Consider the following 23,070-nt stretch of genomic DNA (forward strand, 5'->3'; position numbering starts at 1 on the left):
TACGGTTACTCTCGGAGAAGAACAAGCATGCGATTCACATTGTTTTAGTTTGCCTTTCCGGAACGAAATCAATTAATCAATACGTTATGAATTATATTAGACTGGACGTACTGATTTCCAGTTTGAACTTTTTAAATATCAAATTACAAAAAAAACATCCCATTATATTCTTCCTCTTCCATTGGTTGTTCCGAATGCACAAAAAACTCTGAAAACTGTGTCACTAATTAAAAACGTTTCTTAGCAAACCATTATGTTTCAATTGTCCGCTGCAGTTTGTGTTGTTAATTGTGGATATTTGAGACATTACGATTATATAATAAATGGAGACTGATCAAGTCTGCTCAAAAACTCAATATCACACATAAGATTTACAGTTGAGCTGGATAAATCCGATATAAGTTGATGGTCGGTGAATTTGTCTTCACAATATGCATGGTCGTAAAATATTTTTTAAAAGATATATATGTATGTTTTGAAGTGGTGATCGACTAGGTCCTGTTTCTGATATAACACTAACTAGCTGGTCTCTTACAACGATATGCTCCCTTGAAAGACGAAACAGATAAACACAACAAGATTAAGTTTATTTGAAAACAAGCTGTTAATGTTATTGTTGACCAGTTTCCACACGAATATGTCATCAAATACAGAAGTACAAACACCTTGAGCTAGTGTAACTATCACTATGAGGAAAAACTCACCAATAACCTGATAATAACTTAACCTCACACTGCGTGAAACATACGGTGAGGTCGTAGAAACATACGTGTTTGGCTACAACACTATCATGTTCATATCACAACACGTATTGCATGCAATGTCCTTTATATGGTTCTTGGAATTGTGTCTCATAGAGTTTCTCTGAACTGAAATACAGGAACAGGGCCCCGTTCCACATTGCGATGCTAAGGTTGCGTAACTCTCACAAATGACCGTAGACGTAGACTTACGCCAATCGTAGCGCTAAGATCGCTTTGGCTAGTCCACATCAGCGCGTCGTGCGGTCCTCTGACATACATTGCTAGTTGTACAAGTACAGTCGTGCTTTATCTGGAACCGTGTCCATCCTCAGAGACCATTAGTGTTAATAGTAAGATAAGTGGGAGGAAAGTAGTCACTAATTCTTCCCCAGGAAATAGCGATCATTTTCTGATGTGATTAATCTATCTTATAGACCTTACACATGAATCACAAGTATCAAGCTTTACAAACACGTTCGTGTGTCAGTAGTTCATTTTGCTCCGTTCGTCCTAGTTACATTTTCTTGTGGGTAAATTGCTATCCCCACGTAAACATAGAGCTAGCCGAGAAACGTTCTTACCACTGCTTTAATACACTTGATTGACAAAGATATTTCAAAATCATTTCAGAGCATATACCCTCTAGAACCATGACATATTTTATTTTTTTTGCGATGTAAACTGCCGGGCAAGGACAAAATACACCATGTTTCATGGTGGCTAAATATGAAACAGACAAGAAATGGTTACTCGATGGTGATGTATTTGAAACGGGTATCCAGATTGTGTTTTAAACTGTTTCAGCCTAGTAACGTTCTGATAACGTTTGTAATTTTTTGTTCAAATCCATTTTTCAAATGTATGCTATTTGCCCCCGGCAGTTTAGACGTTTAAAGTTAAAACGGGACTAATATTAGCTGAAGAACGATGTAGTAGTTTGATTAACATAGGTTATTATTATATTCTGCAATATGTTTCACAGATCAGTATACATACACAAGCCACGGTTATACATATGCGTTTCTGATCACAGCATGTGCGCATGTACATTACCAAGGTGTACAAATCATTAACGTTTTGGGTTCACTACACTTGCACCCAGGTTGGCATCGTTGTCGGTAACTAAAACACGCGCGGAGGGACATGGTATTATTCATGTATTGTTGTAGGAGCATGCCTAGCTTTGCTTGGTCCTGACTGACTAAATGAACAGTGTAAATAACATAGTGATAGACATGCAAGTTGAAGACGAACTATGTTGTATTCTGAATTACAAGTATCAAAATAATATGTTAATATATAACACGTTCTACATATTATGATATGATACATGCCTATGTATGGTGTTAAACGTGTGTGTGGTATCCTGTGTGGTATCCAACATTTTTTATGGAATATGATAATGGCTACATGTAACAACCCTTGCAGGATCGTAATACGTATTACGTATTACGAAGTTTTCATCCATCTTACCGTACTGAAAAACCAATGGGTGTTCTGCAGTGTAATCGCTAAAGGAAAATGAACCTTCACAGATTTTGTCTTGTATCTAAAGGTAAAAGTGTTGATCTTGTGAATATAGTAAAATATGTTCATGTCCTTTCTGGTCGATTTGTATGAAATACATAAAAACTGTGCAAAACAATAACGAAGAAGGAAGATCTGACACTGCGAGCAATGAAAAATCAATATGTTGTATTTGTTCTGTAATGTTTCTGAAGTTCAAATTGTGTACCATATGTTAAAATTAATTAACATGAATTACATCAGAACAATCCAGAATGAGTTGCATTATTAAACCGGACATGAGAAACAAACACCATTGTACAGTATTTGTCTCGCAATGCTAAAAAAAAACACAAAACAAACATCATTCGAAAAGCAACCATGAAATTGGCATATTTGAAGGAAGAAACATCACGAGATGTTGCGATGAAATTGCAATTTAACGCCAACAACATTAATATGGAAAATTGTTATCAATGCAATTGACAAATGATATTATCAAGTAAATTACCTCGTATACAAGTATCCGTTAACTCTCCGTCGTGGAAGCTCAGTAGAATGTTCTAAGCATAGCACAATCCCTCCTGCACAAACGCATTGCTCCTTTCACAAATGAAATCCTCCAGCCAGGAGGAAAAGTTGATAAATTCGTCAGTCGGATCTTCTAGGTCCTCGACCACTCGCGTATTCCGTCAGCCATATGGAGCAGAAACATCCCCACTAGACGATAAAACAGGAAACATCATAAATCAGACATTAATTGCTGATCGTGTGAATGAAAAATCAACAATTGTGCCCAGGAATGCGAGCAGGGATTAGCGCGATCTCGGCAAGCGTGCAACATTCAATTTGAAGTTAGCAGGGTTGAAGAACCAACTGGCTAAACTCAGCGCGCCTCTTCGGGTCCCATAGCTAATGGCTTGTCCACAATACACCAAACAGTTCATTCCTCAATCGATGTAAAAGAGCGGATCGTCCCTTTGTGAACAGACGCCGTAGGTAGGAGTTTTCAATCTCTTTGCCTGGCCTCCATCGTAACTAATTTGACTTGATGACTCCGGTTATATATAGTGTGGACCGTCGTGCCGGACCACATAAAGAGAAATGTCTTGTCTGGTTAAGAATGAAAAGTCTTAGCGTTCTTAGAGATGACAAACGCTTGTGAAATTGTTCTTGGGAAGAGGAATCAGCTGTCCATGATCAAAATGATTTTGCCGGAGCCTCGTTATGGCGATTAAGTTTCAAGAATGAGCATTGGGAAAATCTTCTGGATAAATCTTTAAATTAAGGGTTCCGAAGCTGTCTCCTGTCAATGTTTATAGGTGTGTTGTTACTCTACGGCGTTAACATGTCTTATTCCTTGCTGATCACAGGTGAACTTTGATTCGTCATGTATGCATAACATTTCAGTTGTGTTGTGATTTATGACATAAATAATGTAGCGTCGTATTACAGTCGTTACATGTAGACTAATAGTTTAAGAGCAAGATCTTCAGTCAACACACAGCTGCAGAAAATAAGACAGCAAGAAGTGAAAAAGGTTATCACTTTGAAACCAACTCTTTCTGTTCTTCAAATTAGATGATATATTTGACATGGACTGAAAGTTTCCTAACAGCCATGGCATAACGATTATATCACTGAGTTGACTAAGTGTTGGTTGTTTGTTTGTTGTTTAACGCCGCATTCAGCAACATTCAAGCTTTATGACGGCTGTCTGTAAATAATCGAGTCTGGACCAGACAATCCAGTGACTGACATCATGTGCATCGATCTACACAATTGGGATACGATGACATGCATCAACAAAGTCAGATAACCTGACCACCCGATCTCGTTAGTCGCCTCTTTCGACAAGCGTAGTCGTCTTTAACGGCAAGCATGGGCTGCTGAAGACCTGTTCTACCCCGGATCTTTGGGGTTAGAAAGTGAATGACGGGGAATGCCGACACTATAAAGGCCGACTGTTATAATCAAGTCTAGACCAACAAACCAGTGACTGAGGAATGTGAAACGAAAACGCAGCCAAGTCGCAAAAGCCGACCACCCGATCCAGTTTGGGCCCCTCTCAGGAGACAAGACAAGTGTGGTTGACTAGTCAAACATGTACTGTAAGCGATATACAAAGGGTAGGGTAACTGTTATTTGTTGCTTACGCCGCAGTCAGCAATATTCCGGTGTATCGTTGTGGCGTGTGATTAAGTTTGCATCAAGAAAACCAACGGTCGATAACGTGAGCAACGCCCAATGCTGTCGGGCACAAGCATGCACCTCGACAAAACGTTTGTCCTATATGATTACACTTAACTACTGTGGCCCATATGAAAATATTTAACTAAAACTGACCTGTTACAAAATACGTAACTGAACCTGACCTATATATAAATACTCAACAACAGCTGACCTATATGAAAATAGTTAACGAAAGCTGACCTATATAAAATACTTAACTTTAGTTGGCCGATGTGGAAATACTTAACTACATCTCACCTGTATGAAATACTTAACTACATCTCACCTGTATGAAATACTTAACTACATCTCACCTGTATGAAATACTTAACTACATCTCACCTGTATGAAATACTTAACTACATCTCACCTGTATGAAATACTTAACTACATCTCACCTGTATGAAATACTTTACTACATCTCACCTGTATGAAATACTTAACTACATCTCACCTGTATGAAATACTTTAATACATCTCACCTGTATGAAATACTTAACTACATCTCACCTGTATGAAATACTTAACTACATCTCACCTGTATGAAAAACTTAACTACATCTCACCTGTATGAAATACTTAACTACATCTCACCTGTATGAAATACTTTACTACATCTCACCTGTATGAAATACTTAACTACATCTCACCTGTATGAAATACTTAACTACATCTCACCTGTATGAAATACTTAACTACATCTCACCTGTATGAAATACTTAACTACATCTCACCTGTATGAAAAACTTTACTAAAGTTGATCTATATGAAAAACTACAGTAGACCTATAGGGAAACAAAGAACCCAGCTGAAACAAAATAAGCTCATCGACTCCTGGTCGCTTATCATTTTCTTTAGGGGCGGTCGGGTAGCCTAGTGGTTAGAGCATTCGCTCGACACGCCGAAGACCCGGGTGCGATTCCCGACATGGGTACAATGTGTGAAGCCCATTTCTGGTGTCCCCCGCCGTGATATTGCTGGAACATTGCTAAAAGCGGCGTAAAACCATACTCACTCACTATCATTTTCTTTAAAGCAGATTTGCGCTGACTAAGTGGCTTAAAATACCAATAGTTCACATGGCGACTGACCATAGTCACTACGTATCAGGAAGCTGGAAACGACACCGCCTTCGCAGTTCGATGTAATTATATGAATTACCCCGAATTATGTTTCCGACTATTGCCGGATACCAAATCAGCCCTTAACGGTTTCCGTGGCAAGGCCATTCTAACCCGGGATACTACACTAAGGAATGTATGGTTTGTGCTCGTTTAAATGGTATGACATCAGTTATTAATTATTAATTATAAACAAAACAGTCCAGTATTACCATGCCACGATGAGTGGTCATCACATCGTTAATGATAATAGTGTTATATATGTAACATCGGATGTAACCAACAAACATTCCTGTTTCGTTGGAGTTAGTTACATTCGGAGTTGACTGGACGACATTCGTAGTGAAATAACAGCAAATGAATATTTACCCAAATGTAGCCAGCAATAGTTATTTAGGAGAACTCTTTGAGGCCTGTTCATTGGTTGAACCTCCATGCCTCATTATGTCTATGCACTGATGCTAATAGCTGTAACACCAACGGCGACAACATGTACATGAATGAGTTCTGTTGTACGCCGCTTTCAGTCATATTCCAGCCAAATCACGGCGGGGGACACCAGAATTGTTCTTCACACATTGTACCTATGTGGGGAATCGAACCTAGTTAGCTGACTAAGTAACACTGTCACCTACCCACATATACATGCATCACCACAGACTGCGATATGCTAGAAACTGAACACTATATAATCCAGACAGTAGCGTTCCCACTGTCATCGTCAACACATTTTCAAAGTAATAAGGCACTTTATACTCATGTAAGCTTACCCAGCAGCAATTGCCCGATATGCGGGGTGTCTAGATTAACGGGGTCCAGACTAACGATTTAATTCTTATTTATTTTGTTCTGTGCTGTTTCTGTCCATATCATACCATGAGCACCCTAACAGCTTGACGTGCTTGTTGTCGAATAGTCACAAGTGTTTAGCTCAGCTGATGAAGCAGCAACTTATAGCACTAATGTAACAATAACGTCATGACCCTTACTCATCAGACACAGCTTAAATATTGAGAGCTCCTGAAAGCATGAGCGTGGTTTGACGCAAAATACATAAATATTTTCATTTCTTAGACTTTTCTTAAAAAAATCTATGGGACTGAAAATTAATTTTATTGTCTTAAAATATATCCTAATTTAAAACTGAAGATGAACTGAATTAAAGATAAGAAAAACTAAAGTTATTGACACAAGTCAATGAAATTATCGTATCATATTATTTCAATAAATGTATTGCTTTGATGATAGAATTATAAAGGATTAGGCTTTTCATGTGATGACTTATGCTTTAGTTCTTAATGACACTGTTATGGTTGCCCGCTGGTCGCAGCGTCTCAGTGTTGACTCAGTCAATGAACTCTCAGCCGGCTTGAGTGAAGAACCGGCTCCATCGACACACCTTATTTCACTGAGTAAAAACTCTTGTTTGAAATGAAATTCTGGTAATGCTTTAGTAAACGTACATTTTGAAAAATCACAATCTGATGGCAATTTCCCATAACCAGCTTTGCATTTGTCCGGTGAATCAATAAACCTTTGCTTCGTGGCCACATTGGGCACTATAACATGGCCCACCAATTAAACATTTTGATAACCTTGGCCCTCGAGGGAAAGAAAAACTGACAAATTTACATCATTTGGCTCTCAAATATGTGTGACCTAGGATTTAACTATCCAGCACAATCGCATGGCTGAATCAGGTCCTTCAACGCACAAACGAAAGAAGCCATAAGCCTCCATTAGAGTCACAATCATTCAACGGGGACCTTATTTTCCGGTCAATAATGACCCCAGGGCTTTATTTGCACGGTATGCAAATTACGGCTGGGAACTTCCGTTTCGACTGAACAGTTCAGAGGACTTCATTCCAACTCCAAATCAATGACGGTGGTTTTTGGGACAAATGTCTTTAAGTCTAATCCGGTAATTTGAAGCCTAAGTTAACTAATGAGTGCTCGCAACATTTTGACTATTCATACTTCAATAGTCGACCGAGTGCCGTGCTGGAATGAGATGGACTGCGTGATGTAACATAGGGAGAGGGGGTATAATGATTTTCAAAGGAACAGGACTTGCTGCTTTGGAAACCTGACTAATTTAATGGCTGTTTTTAATTCAGGTTTCATTAGATATAACACGTAATTAGGATGAGATTCGTTTCATCTCACCAACCTGGAAATGACTAACTTGAAAGTTACATCACCCAAAATGGCCATGTGACCTGGTTGACCTGTTGTAGTGCTGTACCTGTAAAGGGGGCATCCGCTAGATGATCTGTCAGACTAGCCGATGACTTGTCGTCATCCAGTAAATATTTAAGACTATATACATCGTGTCTGTATTTAAGACATTTATAGAATTACGTTTTGGGTGAAATAACCTTCGACGGTATCCGTGGCATGTACAGTAAACTACGGTTATAACGAACCCAGAGGTACCACTAATTTTAATTCGTTATAACCGTAGTTCGTTATAAGCAAATGTTCAGAATATTTACAGCAAATGGACAGGACAAAAATAGTTCGTTATATCCGTCAGTTCGTCATAGCGTGTTCGTTATAAACGTAGTTTACTGTACAATGAATGCCTTGGTCATTTCAGTGACTGTCAAGTCATCTGACATTTGCCTGTATCGATAGATGTATTTATAGAACTAATTTATACCACCGACAGATCAGGAATACCCTCCAATATCACCTGGAGACTTTGATCTTGATCGCTGCCTTGAGAACACAGGTGTCACCGTCAGGATTGTGACCATTTAGCTGCGCGATAACTACAGTCATCAATGTCATTCATGAATAACGGTCTTACGAAAGTATATTGTAAAGGACTGATTATTTGGAAAAAAATAATACATAACATTTGATACCAAAAAAATGTAATTGCTGACTAGATGTCCAGAAAAATATGCATGTGTCAAAGGAAAGGTTTAGCTCCAGAGAAGGAATACACGTCTTGAAGCAGTGACCGAAACCAACTTAGTTTCAAACAAACATCTCAGACCATCCCTTGGAATATGAAAAGGTCGTCCCCAGGGTGTATCGACACACTGCTGTCTTCCACCACAATAATGGCCATCACGATCGGAGTTCAGATTGTGCGTGCTGTGGATGGCATAAGTGGACTATTGTGTACATTTTCCATGCTCCGCAGTTGTCTTGTTGTATTAGCGTACTCCGACATCAAGAGTAGATCTTTTGCAAAATGTGCCCGTGGGAAATCATGGCTTGAATAAGTCTCCTCCACCCCGGGCTCATTGTTGCCGATTCGAAAAGAGATTAGATGGTTATGATGATGTAGGCGTTTGCATGAGACAACTGCTAAAACATGGCAGCGAGATACAGTGAAGAATGTCAGTCAGTCATTCAATCATTCATTTTGTCATCTGGCTCATGCAAACCTTATAAAACAAAAGCTGACTGCCATATTTGTATGAATCACTTGGGGTCTCAAACCTCAGTTTCTTTGGTAGCACAGGGCATTGGTGTACACGATCATCGGATGGATGGATTATCAATGTTCTACATATATTGCTACAATTAAATATGATTTTGCTGGATCCAGCTTACAATCTCACTCACCCCCCTGTTGTCATGAGCGAGTTACAACTATGGACAATATTGCAGCTATCCTGGGTCATCACCTCATTCAATTAGGAGACAAACACACTCTGCAGATGTAATCGCGCTAAATTGAATTTGGAACCGAACGCGCAGAGTATTCATGAGGTTTCCAATGTTAAATTTAGCGCTTAAATTGGGACTTAAGAAAAATAGAACTCTTCTGTACAAGATCCAACACCTGATAGGTATAAATCTGACTCCCAGCCATGACCAGAACGTACAGGAAGACGGCGTCTAAGCGTTCGACATTTGATACTACTGTCTGAAAACAGGTGAACTTTGATTCATCATGAATGCATAAAATTTCAGCGTCGATATGATATTTGACATACATAATATAGCGCTTCATCCCCGCCAGTACATGCAGACTAGCACTTTCAGAGCAAGATCTTCATTTAGCAAAGAGCTGCAGACACCACGCAGAGGCATGTAAAGACCGTTAGGGACAGTCACAATGCAAAAAAAGGACCGAGTATTCCGCCATTCATTCTGTTGCAATTAATACAAAAGGCCTTTCTCGCCGTTGCGTTCAATGTACTCTTTATATGCCCTGTGGGAACTTCACGAACAACGAATCTAACGATTAGTAAAATTTTGACCGTCGAGTGAGCCAACCACTAATGGATTCTAAATAGTAAACAAGTGCATGTTTAAGATGTGGTATACGACATGCACTTTATCACATTCACTGTGCAGGCAATATGTATATAAGACTTTGAATCTGTTTCACATTGGATTCACTTACAAATATCGTAAGTGTAATCATATGAAATTAAGTTTTTATCATCAAACATTTCCATCTTTCTTTGGCACTGTGCTCCAAGACTCTCCCGCGATATTGCATTATTTGACGGAAATCGAGCAAAAGGAGAAAATTAGGTCTAATTTCCTTCTCTAAATCGCCAAGCCCACCGGTAATTTTTTAGGATTAATTCCTTTATAAATTCGTCTCCGGATAATTATTTTCTGCTGGACATGAATCATTTTCCGGGTTCGGAAAGTTGAATTTTATTGATTCGATGAACCATTGGCATTGGCTATGTCGTTTAGTGAGAGGTTTCAAAGCCAAAGTACATTTCGTTAAACATGTTACATTAAAATATGTCATCATGACAATATGGTATTTCGCTGTGTGGGCATCGACTCGGATATGTTCAGCAATGAGTTGGCTAATGGTCATGTCTCCGCTATGTTGTTGATGTAGGATATTTCAATACAGTGGAGGGTAGGGTGGCGTTATGGTGTGGTGGTGTGGTCAGCCCAAGTTAATCAAATCTAGCATCGGTATTCGCGGTGCAGAGTTTCGTCTCTTTGGGTTTCCAGAACCCTGTGATCAAGGGGTCGAACTCAGATTGTTTTTCTAGGTTTGTCAGCACCATACCCGTGCTCGTGGATTACATGATCACCAACGTGGTAAAATCTGAAACCTAAATCACATCGGACTTCTTTCCACACCTAGATGACGCGACGTTTTATATCTGACTTTCTGGTCAAAGCACCGTTTGACGAGATAATGCCGTTTTTAATTTCCTGATATCTGTGGAATACATACATTGACAGATGACAGAGAACCCGCTGCATCTACGAACACGCGACTATGGAATGAAAAGAGTGATAAGCTTCAAAATGATCAAACTAATCATCAGGTGAATGAAGGAGTAAGTATTACTCAGACACGTTGTTTTCCTCATAATAAACAAGTTGACATCCATAACTTCTCTTCCTTATGTGTATCAATTCTAAATGCCTTTTCAAGGACTTGGTGATTAAAAAAGCAATAGATTCTGTTGTGTGCTCAATACAATAAGTTGTAAACGAAAAACAACTTTCCAAATGCTAGGTGTGCATTGTTAAAACATCCACATTAACGACAAAACAATATCCATGAGTACATTGTACGATTCCTATTGTATCATAAATCATATGTTTATGAATCACACCATGAAATAGTGATGATACCATGTTCGCGAAAAGATGAGCGTTTCTTATGATTATGGAAAACGTTTTGTCGCTATGTTCCACGCCTCGTTCTTCTATGCTCGGAAACAGGGTTTCACGTCGAGTGATATAGCATCGACAGAAAAATATTTTTGTAAATAATTATCAAAATTGTTACATTTTAACAGATATTTTTTAAATAATCTTTTGTTGCTTCTGGAGCAACATCAATGTGTCCCAGAGCGCATCTTCACACCCAGTAGGTTGTGTTAAAAGCAACATTAATCTAAACAAGGAAAATATTAAACACTTGGGAACCCAAATAACATTCTATTGTATTCTACTTGGTACAGAGGCATTCATGTAAAGGACGTTTCATTTGATATAGTGGTTATGCTGTTTCCGGGTTACTAGTCACGTGCATGTTCCAAGACTTTACCAACACTTTGTCACGTATTGACATAACTATGTCTGTTTCTGACGTATTGCCTGATCAAATTACGGATAACCCGCAATGGCGTTCATAACACGGACTATATGTGAGGTCAGTTAGTATCTAACCAAATCCTCAAAGGAACACGCCAAATTGAACTCCCAGTTAGGGTACGAAATCAAGGCCACGTGTCGAATTATAAATACAAAATTAGAACGAAATCGATGTGGCGATGATGTTGATGGCGCCAGAAGGCTCTGTTTCAGTTTAAACGCTGTGTTTATAGAATTATTACAATGGTGTGGGTTTAGTGAAGTACACTGTTAGTTTCTCTATAAATAGTGCACGAGGGGCAAAGACTAGCAAAGGCCTCCATTGAACATGGCCTTTCTGCCGACGGTGCTTCTGGGTTTGTGGTTAAGTGAAAAGAGCGTCCCATTTAGAACCAAGTAATTTCATTTCATGACCTATTTACAAACCGTAAACCGAAAATGAAGAATCAAAGATATATGCTTGGATGTTGTACTTGTAGACTTGTTTAAGATATTAGAAAGGTTTGTGCTGTCTGTTTGGTATTTGGCATTGTATTCTAAAGTCTATAAAACGATAAGATATTGTAATTTGGTTTTGATAGATGTTATGTATTTATCAAAGGGGAATTTTGTCATTATCTGTAGTTTATTTTATCATAGATGCGGTCGTATCTTGAATAAGACTGACACTAAAAATTAGGAATTTATGTTAAAGTGCATCTTTGAAGAGAGTTATAAATCAATGTGTATGAATAAGTATTGTGAAATAAGCCAAACATGAAAGAACACTTAGTAGGTGCTTGCATATCAGATCGTGGGCTTCAATTGATAAACAAATGGGTCATGATGGCCTCTACGTGACTCAGACGCCAAAAATTATATCAATGCGTAAAAATCAGTAAAAAAGGAAACTTTTGGAATAAATACACAGCTGATTTTCCGAATCTCTCCACAAAGACCACATCGATAACTTCGTTATAAACGAGGTAATTGTATTCAACATAAAGTTTATAATACAACCGTATTGCGTATATATTTTTTAACTGTTCGATACAGAAACGTTACAGTTTTGTTACAGAATATTCTAAACTTCACAATACAAATTGAATACAATCAGCTGCCATCCAGTTCAACCCAATGTTATCTAGCTCTATCCGGTGCTTTCAGCTGCCATCCAGTTCAACCCAATGTTATCCAGCTCTGTCCGGTGCTATGAGCTGCCATCCAGTTCAGCCCAGTGTTACCCAGCTCTATCCAGTGCTATAAGCTGCCATCCAGTTCAACCCAATGTTATCCAGCTCTATCCGGTGCTATGAGCTGCCATCCAGTTCAACCCAATGTTATCCAGCTCTATCCGGTGCTATAAGCTGCCACCAAGTTCAACCCAATGTTACCCAGCTCTATCCAGTGCTATCGGCTGCCATCCAGTTCAGCCCAGTGTTACCCAGCTCTATCCGGTGCTATAAGCTGCCACCAAGTTCAACCCAATGTTACCCAGCTCTATCCAGTGCTATCGGCTGCCATCGAGTTCAGCCCAGTGTTACCCAGCTCTATCCAGTGCTATAAGCTGCCATCCAGTTCAGCCCAGTGTTACCCAGCTCTATCCGGTGCTATAAGCTGCCATCCAGTTCAACCCAATGTTACCCAGCTCTATCCGGTGCTATAAGCTGCCACCAAGTTCAACCCAATGTTACCCAGCTCTATCCAGTGCTATCGGCTGCCATCGAGTTCAGCCCAGTGTTACCCAGCTCTATCCAGTGCTATCAACTGACATCCATGTCCAACCAATGTTACCAGTTCTTTCCAATGTTATCAACTGCTATCCATTTCTCTCCAATGCCATCAACTGAAAAACAGTTCTACCCAATGATATTCGGTTCTATCCAATTGTATCAACTGCTATCCAGTTTATTCAAATGCTATCAATTGCTATTCAGTATATTTGAATGCTATCAACTGCTATGCAGTTTATCCCAACTGCTATCCAGTTCTATACAAAGTAGTCCAATACAAACGCATTCTATTCACTGCAATCCAAACCTTTTACAGCTCAGACACGTCCCAAACACGTCCAAAACACGGCCCAAACATGTCCCAAACACGGCCCAAACACGGCCCAAACACAGCCAAAACAAGGCCCAAACACGGCTCAAACACGGCTCAAACACGGCCCAAACACGTCCCAAACACGGCCCAAACACGGCTCAAACACGGCCCAAACACGGCTCAAACACGGCCCAAACACTGCTCAAACACTGCCCAAACACGGCCCAAACACTGCTCAAACACGGCCCAAACACGGCTCAAACACGGCCCAAACACTGCTCAAACACGGCCCAAACACCGCCCAAACACGACCCAAACACGGCCCAAACACGGCTCAAACACGGCTCAAACACGCCCCAAACACGGCTCAAACAAGCGGCGATATCCGATGACCAAAATATATTCAAACACTGTATGCATTGTTATTCCATCTGGAATTGTATATGGAACCATATATGGCGCTACACGTGATAAGGGCATCTGAAATAATAATATGTTTATCCCTTATCATTGACTAAAAATGACTTTTCAAAAAGGCATCAACGCTTTGCAATTATCCTAATAATAACATATTTAGCTACAGGCTCCTTATGACATAGATTAAACTTCCTTTATTGAGAGACGCAACAGAAACTATCGACACGATCGGACATCGACAGAAAGTGTCTAACAACATTTCAATTCTGAAAATATCCCATCTATTACCCTTAAATGCAGTCGAATAAATGTCCAGAGAAAATCATTGGATGCACAGCAAAGCCATATGGATGTAATGGCAAAATAAAATATATTGACAGTCCTGTCTGTCTAACCAAAGACCTGCCAACGCCAATGTTTTTAGTCTGTTTCTGGCATCCCAAATTCGGCGACTCACCCATGGTCACAAGAAAGGACGAAGGCCAAATGATACCATTTATCTGGAAGGTTTGTTGACCTTCCTTGAGGCACCACTGTGACTGCACAAGGAAAGGAACGACTCAAAGACATCAAACGACTCCTGCAACGTTCGCCGATGGACAGGTCTACAGACATTTGGTCTACAGTGAATTAGGTAGATGTCTCACTGAAATGTTAGTGAAGGTTAGAATGGTATCACTGGAAGGCAAGCTTGTGTTGTCACCACAGGTTACCCATATTATGCAATGTGTTATGTCAACCGTCCAATAGTACTGATGGTTGTAACTGTGCGTGAGTCAAATCGTTCAATCCATCCTCCTGGTGCATCGTTTGTTTGGATGTCTGACAGCGTACCCAGTGTCAGTAACTGTTGTTTAAAAAAAGTTGATTGATCAATTTAAACAGTTCTTGCGTACGATCGCAGAATGTTCAATCAAAAGGAGAATAGTGTATCATGTACAGGCAATTACTTCACTTAGAACCCTATCGGTTACAATTATCATGTATATGTACATCTCGTATTTGACTTACTACATTAAGAACAGCAAATCAGAGACATGATTGAGATAGGAAAGAGTATGAAATAAACAAGACGAAAAATGTAGTCTGTGCATATTGCTGTATTTATCCAAAGTATTCAAATTATTCTGACATTCAAGACTTTTAAATGTATATTCTTTTAATGTAATATACATGAATCACTGTGGTCAGTTTTACACAAACACACAACAAAACACAATGATTGCCATCAAGTTTGTTTAACTGACTCAGTGACGCTCAATAACGACATCGGCTACAGAAAACGATGTCCTGCAAAACATTTCTCTAAAAAAAACAATCATTGACAATCATGAACAGGATGACACGTGGGTATGCTCTACCCTATTTATACTTGCAAATGTGTATATAACGCAATATTTCAGTTAGCATTCCAATGGAATTCTCACGGAACGTATTTAGAAATTCCCATTTGTCCCCAAAGTTATAGAAGAAATTGATTCGACAAGTGACCTTTACTCTGTTTTCTGGTCAGCATCACGTTGTGGCGTTCCGGGTGGAAATACAGTGGTAATATGTTTGGGTTTGGGGACTTCTTTGCTTAGCGCCGCACTCATCAATATTCCATCTAGAAGACGCGGGCACTTACACAGCTAGGAGCGTCCATCCGGTGCTCTCCCCAGTTGAAAAAACGATGGGGTTTGCCCAATGTAAGGCCAAAAGTATGAACACTGCTATAGTCATTGATCGTATGCTATCCTCTGCTTGTCGTGGGAGGTAGGAGGGCGGGGTTGGGTGTAGTGTGTTGTGGGTGGGAGGGGGGAGGGGGGGGGGGGGGGGGGGCGGGGGGGAGTCGTCTATGGCAACGTGATTCGCTTGCAAAGTCGCGTTCCCTGTGTACCCCAGAAGCCTATGATCGTTGGTTCGAAACCCGGTTCACCCCGATTATATTTTCAGGTCTGTTATCACCATTCCCGTGCTCGTGGGTTTTATCAAAGCGGTAAACGTCTGAGACTTGCATCACTTTGGGCTTTCCTCACACAATAGTGAGTTAGTGAGTTTGGTTTTACGCCGCTTTTAGCAATATTCCAGCAATATCACGGCGGGTGACACCAGAAATGGGCTTCACACATTGTACCCATATCGGGAATCGAATCCGGGTCTTCGGTGTGACGAGCGAAAGCTTTAACCACAAGGCTACCCGACCACCCCCTCCCACAATAAGCTGACACGTCGTGATGTAACTGGAATACATTTCAAAACGTCGTTACTCCCAACTCACTCACTCACCCATTTGTCATAAGAGGCAACTCAAATAGAACAGTTGTTTAGGCTATGTGCCTTGGTTGTGTACGCGTCGTCGCACCCAGATCTCGTGGGACGTTGCTCATGATATCAACCACTAGATTATCTTGCTCAGATTCAATTTTTACAGGCTACCATATTCAATTGGATTAATGGAGTATGGCGTTAAACAACCCACAACAAACTGGGAACAACAATTGACTTTGAAACTCTTTTATGAATTCCTTTAATCTTGACTCGACATGTTTTTGAAAATATTTGTAACGAAAAATATTTTTAATGGAAGCTATTTGAAAAAAGTCCGCCAAATATTATCCATGAACAATAAATGTACAAAGAACAAAGAATGATAAAACAAAACACGAAAAATACATAAGACGAAAAGAGCGCTTTGCATTGAAATGTGCGTTTATGGTGGCAATTTATTCAGAGCTGTTCAATCATAAAGACCAGTTTAACAGTTTGTGAAGCACTTGTTCCCGATTTACGATAATGTTGTCTGCGAAATAAATGTTATCGCATTTTCGTGACAGAAAACATTAAGATGATAGCTCGTAATGTTTGAATGTCAGCATTGTCAACAATTCCGTTTTATTTGTTTCATGGAATTTAGTTTTCCTGGTGCTAAAAAAACACATTATGAGCGAAGAGGATTTTACAGTGATCCGACATTGTATTCATTGTGATTGACTTCATTCACAAACAAGTAAAATAGGCATCATTTAGACGATAACAAATACACCACACGACCAACCCGGATTTCAGATGAAATGGCATTGTTTTAAAAATAATCAATAATTAAGCCTTTGTGGTCGATATTTCAGAAGAAGATATTTCCTCATATGTTTTCAGCGTTAAGGGTATCCGTTGACTTGTGCTCAAAGTATTTATTCCTGAGAATATTTTAATATTTTACGATTTAATCTTATTTTCCAATGAAAACGAAAGGGTTACGGTGCATTCTGTTCGCTAGACGCACTAATTAACTGCCACGCCCCCTGCACACTTTACTGTAAAGAAAACACTCACTGTATAAAAAGGTTCGCATAAAAGTGTAATTATTAAAGTTTGTAACTTTTAAAACTATTTTAGCCATATGTGGTAAAACGTCCATGTAAATATGCACATCATATTTCCTTCGCATAGTGTTCTAATTCGTCAGCAAATGGGTAAATCGTTTCGCAAAGCATGGTTTCCTTACTTTCTAACATGCAGCGTCATTGATGACGCCATACACACAGTGACAATTCAGTGACAGTTACTATGTATTGGTTATAAGTAAAGGTTATAGCTATAAGAACATTGCATTTCCTAAAATAGGAAATAAGGCACATTTTATATAAAACGCCGAATTTTGTTAAAAATTTTCTTATAGTGTCTGAATCTCGACTGCACCACTTCAGTCGAGAGTCTCCCCCCCCCCCCCCCCCCCCCCCCCCCCAAAGGTCAGGTCAAAGTCAGGTCATAGACGTTTATCCTTAATACAGATTCCTTAACTGCAGGGCTAAAGAAAGTATACACTTGAAAATTAGATTTGACCCCAAAAAATCCAAACTTTATCGAAACGTTACTTGACTGAGAACACTTGCCGAAACACTACAAACTAAAGTTCAAAAACACATCTATACTACCCGTTTCTAATAAAACATCGAGTAACCATGTCTTTTGTGTTTCATTTTTAGCCACCATCCAACATGAATATATATTTCTTTTGCCTGCCATTTTATATCACACACAACACACCTCAGTTGTGATATATAGGGAGTTAAGTTACTCTCACATACAAGACCATAACTATACCATACATATTCACAGACGTTGTGGGGACTATCGTGTTAACCGTATTTCGAGACATGCAGAGTGCACATGTTCGACCATATGGTGGTTTTATGCTGGCCAGAGCATAGTGGTAAACACCCTCTCGTTATATTTGTCGGCGTTTTCGATGCAACAGCTGCAGATTACAGCTACCTACGTATACCTGCAAACACATGTAAAGAAACGTTCATAGCTCAGCTTTGTTCGAATAACGTCCTTGACGGGACTTAATCACCCATGCTGTCTGTAAAAGCTATTGATTATGTTAATGTGACGAGCTGTCACATGTGACCTAATAATGGCATTGACGGGGCATATCAGAGCATGTGTGATATCGACAATAGCTACTGATTGGTCTGATATGAAGGATTTTGTCCAATGCGTTATGGTATTTTCGACGTAATCATCGTTTTTACTTGCACACGTGCAGATTTGTGTGACAGGTGATTTAATGAATGTCAGGGAAATCGTTCATGTCTTGGTGAGGTTACACGCAGCATGGCCACGTTTTCGTGACGGCTGATTGATCATTTGTGAACATTGAGATTATGCTACTTCGGTAAATGAATAATATTTGAATGTTTGAATGATCACGTGACGTCACAGGAAATCTTTGGAACATTCATCTTAGTTTACACAGCTGGTCCGTCGTCTCAGAAGAGGAGAGAAATTTATTATCTCAGTATTAAATCATATTACTTTTTTAGTTAGATTTGATTTAGGAAATCGTATGTCATATATACTTTTTACATCAAGACGCCCCCTAAATCGGGGCTGGCGAGTAGCCCAGTGGTTAAAGCTGTGCCTCGTCGCGCTGCAGACCATGGTTCAATTCCTCGCGTGGATATAAGGTGTTCTCCCCATTGTTCACAAATGATGCTCCAATGACACGACAGTATGTGTCACATAGAAAACATTGAAATGTTATTCAATTTAACTTTTGAAAGTTATGAAAAGATATGACTAAAATTATTTTTCATTTCTTACATCTTTGAAAACGATATCAAGGCTTTATGTTTCCATTCTTACAGCAACAGCTCATGGCTGGAGACGTTGCTGAGTAATGAAACAGTGTTAATAATCGCATGACAAGATACCTGTAGATTCACTAGCCACAGTAGTAGAGACAGTGTAGATATACCTGTAGATTCACTAGTCACAGTAGTAGAGGCAGTGTAGAAATACCTGTATATTCACTAGTCACAGTAGTAGAGGCAGTGTAGAAATACTTGTAGATTCACTAGCCACAGTAGTAGAGGCAGTGTAGAAATACCTATAGATTCACTAGCCACAGTAGTAGAGGCAGTGTAGAAATGCCTATAGATTCACTAGTCACAGTAGTAGAGACAGTATAGATATACCTGTAGATTCACTAGTCACAGTAGTAGAGACAGTGTAGATATACCTGTATATTCACTAGCCACAGTAGTAGAGGCAGTGTAGATATACCTGTAGATTCACTAGTCACAGTAGTAGAGACAGTGTAGATATACCGGTATATTCACTAGTCACAGTAGTAGAGACAGTGTAGATATACCTGTATATTCACTAGTCACAGTAGACGAGGCAGTGTAGAAATACCTGTAGATTCACTAGCCACAGTAGTAGAGGCAGTGTAGATATACCTGTATATTCACTAGTCACAGTAGTAGAGACAGTGTAGAAATACTGTAGATTCACTAGCCACAGTAGTAGAGGCAGTGTAGAAATACTTGTAGATTCACTAGTCACAGTAGTAGAGACAGTGTAGAAATACTTGTAGATTCACTAGTCACAGTAGTAGAGACAGTGTAGAAATACCTGTATATTCATTAGCCACAGTAGTAGAGGCAGTGTAGAAATACGTGTATATTCACTAGTCACAGTAGTAGAGGCAGTGTAGAAATACCTGTAGATTCACTAGCCACAGTAGTAGAGGCAGTGTAGATATACCTGTAGATTCACTAGTCACAGTAGTAGAGACAGTGTAGAAATACCTGTAGATTCACTAGCCACAGTAGTAGAGGCAGTGTAGAAATACCTGTATATTCACTAGCCACAGTAGTAGAGACAGTGTAGCAATACCTGTATATTCACTAGTCACAGTAGTAGAGACAGTGTAGAAATACCTGTAGATTCACTAGCCACAGTAGTAGAGGCAGTGTAGAAATACTTGTAGATTCACTAGTCACAGTAGTAGAGACAGTGTAGAAATACTTGTAGATTCACTAGCCACAGTAGTAGAGCCAGTGTAGAAATACCTGTAGATTCACTAGCCACAGTAGTAGAGACAGTGTAGATATACCTGTATATTCACTAGCCACAGACGTAGAGACAGTGTAGAAATACCTGTAGATTCAATAGCCACAGTAGTAGAGACAGTGTAGATATACCTGTATATTCACTAGCCACAGACGTAGAGACAGTGTAGAAATACCTGTAGATTCACTAGCCACAGTAGTAGAGACAGTGTAGATATACCTGTAGATTCACTAGCCACAGACGTAGATACAGTGTAGCAATACCTGTAGATTCACTAGCCACAGTAGTAGAGACAGTGTAGAAATACTTGTAGATTCACAAACCACAGTAGTATAGACAGTGTAGAAATACCTGTAGATTCACAAACCACAGTTGTATGGACAGTGTAGAAATACTTGTAGCTTCACAAACCACAGTTGTATCGACAGTGTAGAAATATTTGTAGCTTCACAAACCACAGTTGTATGAACAGTGTAGAAATACTTGTAGCTTCACAAACCACAGTTGTATCGACAGTGTAGAAATATTTGTAGCTTCACAAACCACATTTGTATGAACAGTGTAGAAATACTTGTAGCTTCACAAACCACACTTGTGTAGACAATGTAGAAATACTGCAGCATCATAAACCACAGTAGTTGTGTCAGTGAAGAAATATTTGCAATTACGAGATTACATTATTTGCTTCATTTATGCAGGTGTAATTGCGGATTCGATGACCGGAAAATTTTACATTACAAAATCCATTTGGAACCGACATCGTTAGAGGGAGGTTTCACATGTAAACAGTTCCGACCACGGAATACTCCATAACATTCACAAATCTGAAACGCTTAATGTTCGTCAACAATAACAAATATAAATAGTCATCAGCAATGTTCCGTATGATACTTATGAACAAAATAATTCACACGCAGTGAAAATTAGAAAAACAATATCTGGCATCAAATCCCATTAAACAACGCTATAAATTACTCAGATTGCAACTCATGCCCCCATTCCTGATGTATGCCGTGTTTTTTTCAGGTGAACATTTAACTTCCCTTTGCATTGCTTTGTGACGGGTGCCAGCAGTGGGGCAGGATACGCTCACCTTTTTGCAAACACCTGGTGTCATGACTGTTTCATATTGATTCATAAGCACATGCTTATGATACAGTACAATTTTACTCTGCTTTTAGCCGACATTTCTTATTATTAAGAAAATGGTCTTATCAACTATATTTATAGTCGGATACGTCCACTTGACTTTTTATGATTCTGAAAGGGATTATGTTTAATATTTGTAAATGTCACAAAACAGCATGTTATGGATGGGAATCAATACAGAAACCCACCTTCCTTTTCATCTCTTTATCATTAACTGCATAAAACCATATTCAAGAAAGGTATATTCGTTCCAAATTTTTCTAGAAAGAACTTAACCCGAATTCTATTACTCCACATTTCCGCTCTTACAAAAAACAGCTTACTCGGGCTCTGTCAAGTGTGATGCTTGTACATAATGTGGCATATAGTGTTTCTGTTATTGTAAGATATATGAAAAGCAACAAACTTAGACATAATGTAACAAAGTAAAATTTACAGTCATACGAACACGCCAGAGATATAAATGATGCTTCTGCTATACCGTCTTTCATACGTTCTACCTGATTAGATACGTCTCGGTATCATATGTTTCATAGACCTTTACATAAAGATATTGAAAGGTCATCGAAAATCCTGCAGACACATTTGGTGCTTCGTTTCGTTCCAACAGAACCAAACACCCACTGCGCATCTTCATTTTAACATACATGCAACAGATATAAACACATTATCCCTGCATATATCCACATCATTGAACGAGCGCTCAGGTAATCAGACAGATAATGATATATTATATACACCTGCACAAACATGACATAATATTTACTTACTGAAATGTATTTTCCAAGTGTGGACAGTCCTGATCCTCAGCATATAAATACCGAACAATTACATTAGGAAATCCACTGGGATGTGATGTATCCATGCACGGAAAACTGCAAATCTGTTTTACTTATGTGTGATATTACTGTGGTTATGTGATAGCCCATGTAAGGCTGTTCCGAGCATAACCAGATGTCACATATTGATTTGCCGAGGATGCAGGAAGAATGCTCTGCAGTTGACGATGCCGAGACTCGACAACCTATTGGGTCGTAACTGACATATATACATCAGTAATTCCTTTGATTGTCTTGTATGAAGAAGTAGTGTTCGCAGTTTTAATGTTTCAAGAAGTTGATATTGTTTACCGTTGTAAAACAACAGAGTAAGGATCGAGATGTTTCGTGCCAAGTCAATAGTTATTACTGGTAGATGTATTGTCTGAAGGCATGATATGAATGGTTGGTAACCTTGGTCTCTTAGACGTTTGGGTGAATGAATGCATAGATGCATGTGATGTTTAAATGGTTCGATTATAAATATATAAAGTAATCGAGGTGTATTGATACAATGTAGATGGACAGATAACACAATCTTCCCCATGCTGATTGATAAATGTCTCAGAACATAGTTCATGGAACATCAAAGATGAGTCTGTCTTGTAGGTCTTCAGCAAGAAAGGAAATAGGTCTTCCAGTGAAATTAAAATTCGAGCACTATCTT

General features: G+C 39.2%; 1 protein-coding gene across 3 annotated transcripts in view; it reads right to left on the reverse strand.

The window, feature by feature from the left end:
* The window catches only part of LOC124110533 (ligand-gated ion channel 4-like), a 105,455-nt gene that overhangs the window by 68,872 nt on the left and 13,513 nt on the right, over nt 1-23,070 (reverse strand). Inside the window, exon 1 of one of the 3 annotated variants that reach the window (XM_046469904.2) lies at nt 22,356-22,504. The exons of 1 other annotated variant lie outside the window; for it this stretch is intronic. In XM_046469904.2, the coding sequence (XP_046325860.1) occupies nt 22,356-22,450 (95 nt within the window). In that variant the 5' untranslated portion in view covers nt 22,451-22,504. Of the gene's footprint in view, nt 1-2,760; nt 3,512-22,355; nt 22,505-23,070 lie in introns of those variants that run through there. One more of the 3 variants, XM_046469907.2, reaches the window with a different exon arrangement.

This window comes from Haliotis rufescens, unplaced genomic scaffold (genome assembly GCF_023055435.1).
Source record: "Haliotis rufescens isolate VD_foot unplaced genomic scaffold, xgHalRufe1.0.p SCAF_43, whole genome shotgun sequence".
NCBI lineage: Eukaryota > Metazoa > Mollusca > Gastropoda > Lepetellida > Haliotidae > Haliotis > Haliotis rufescens.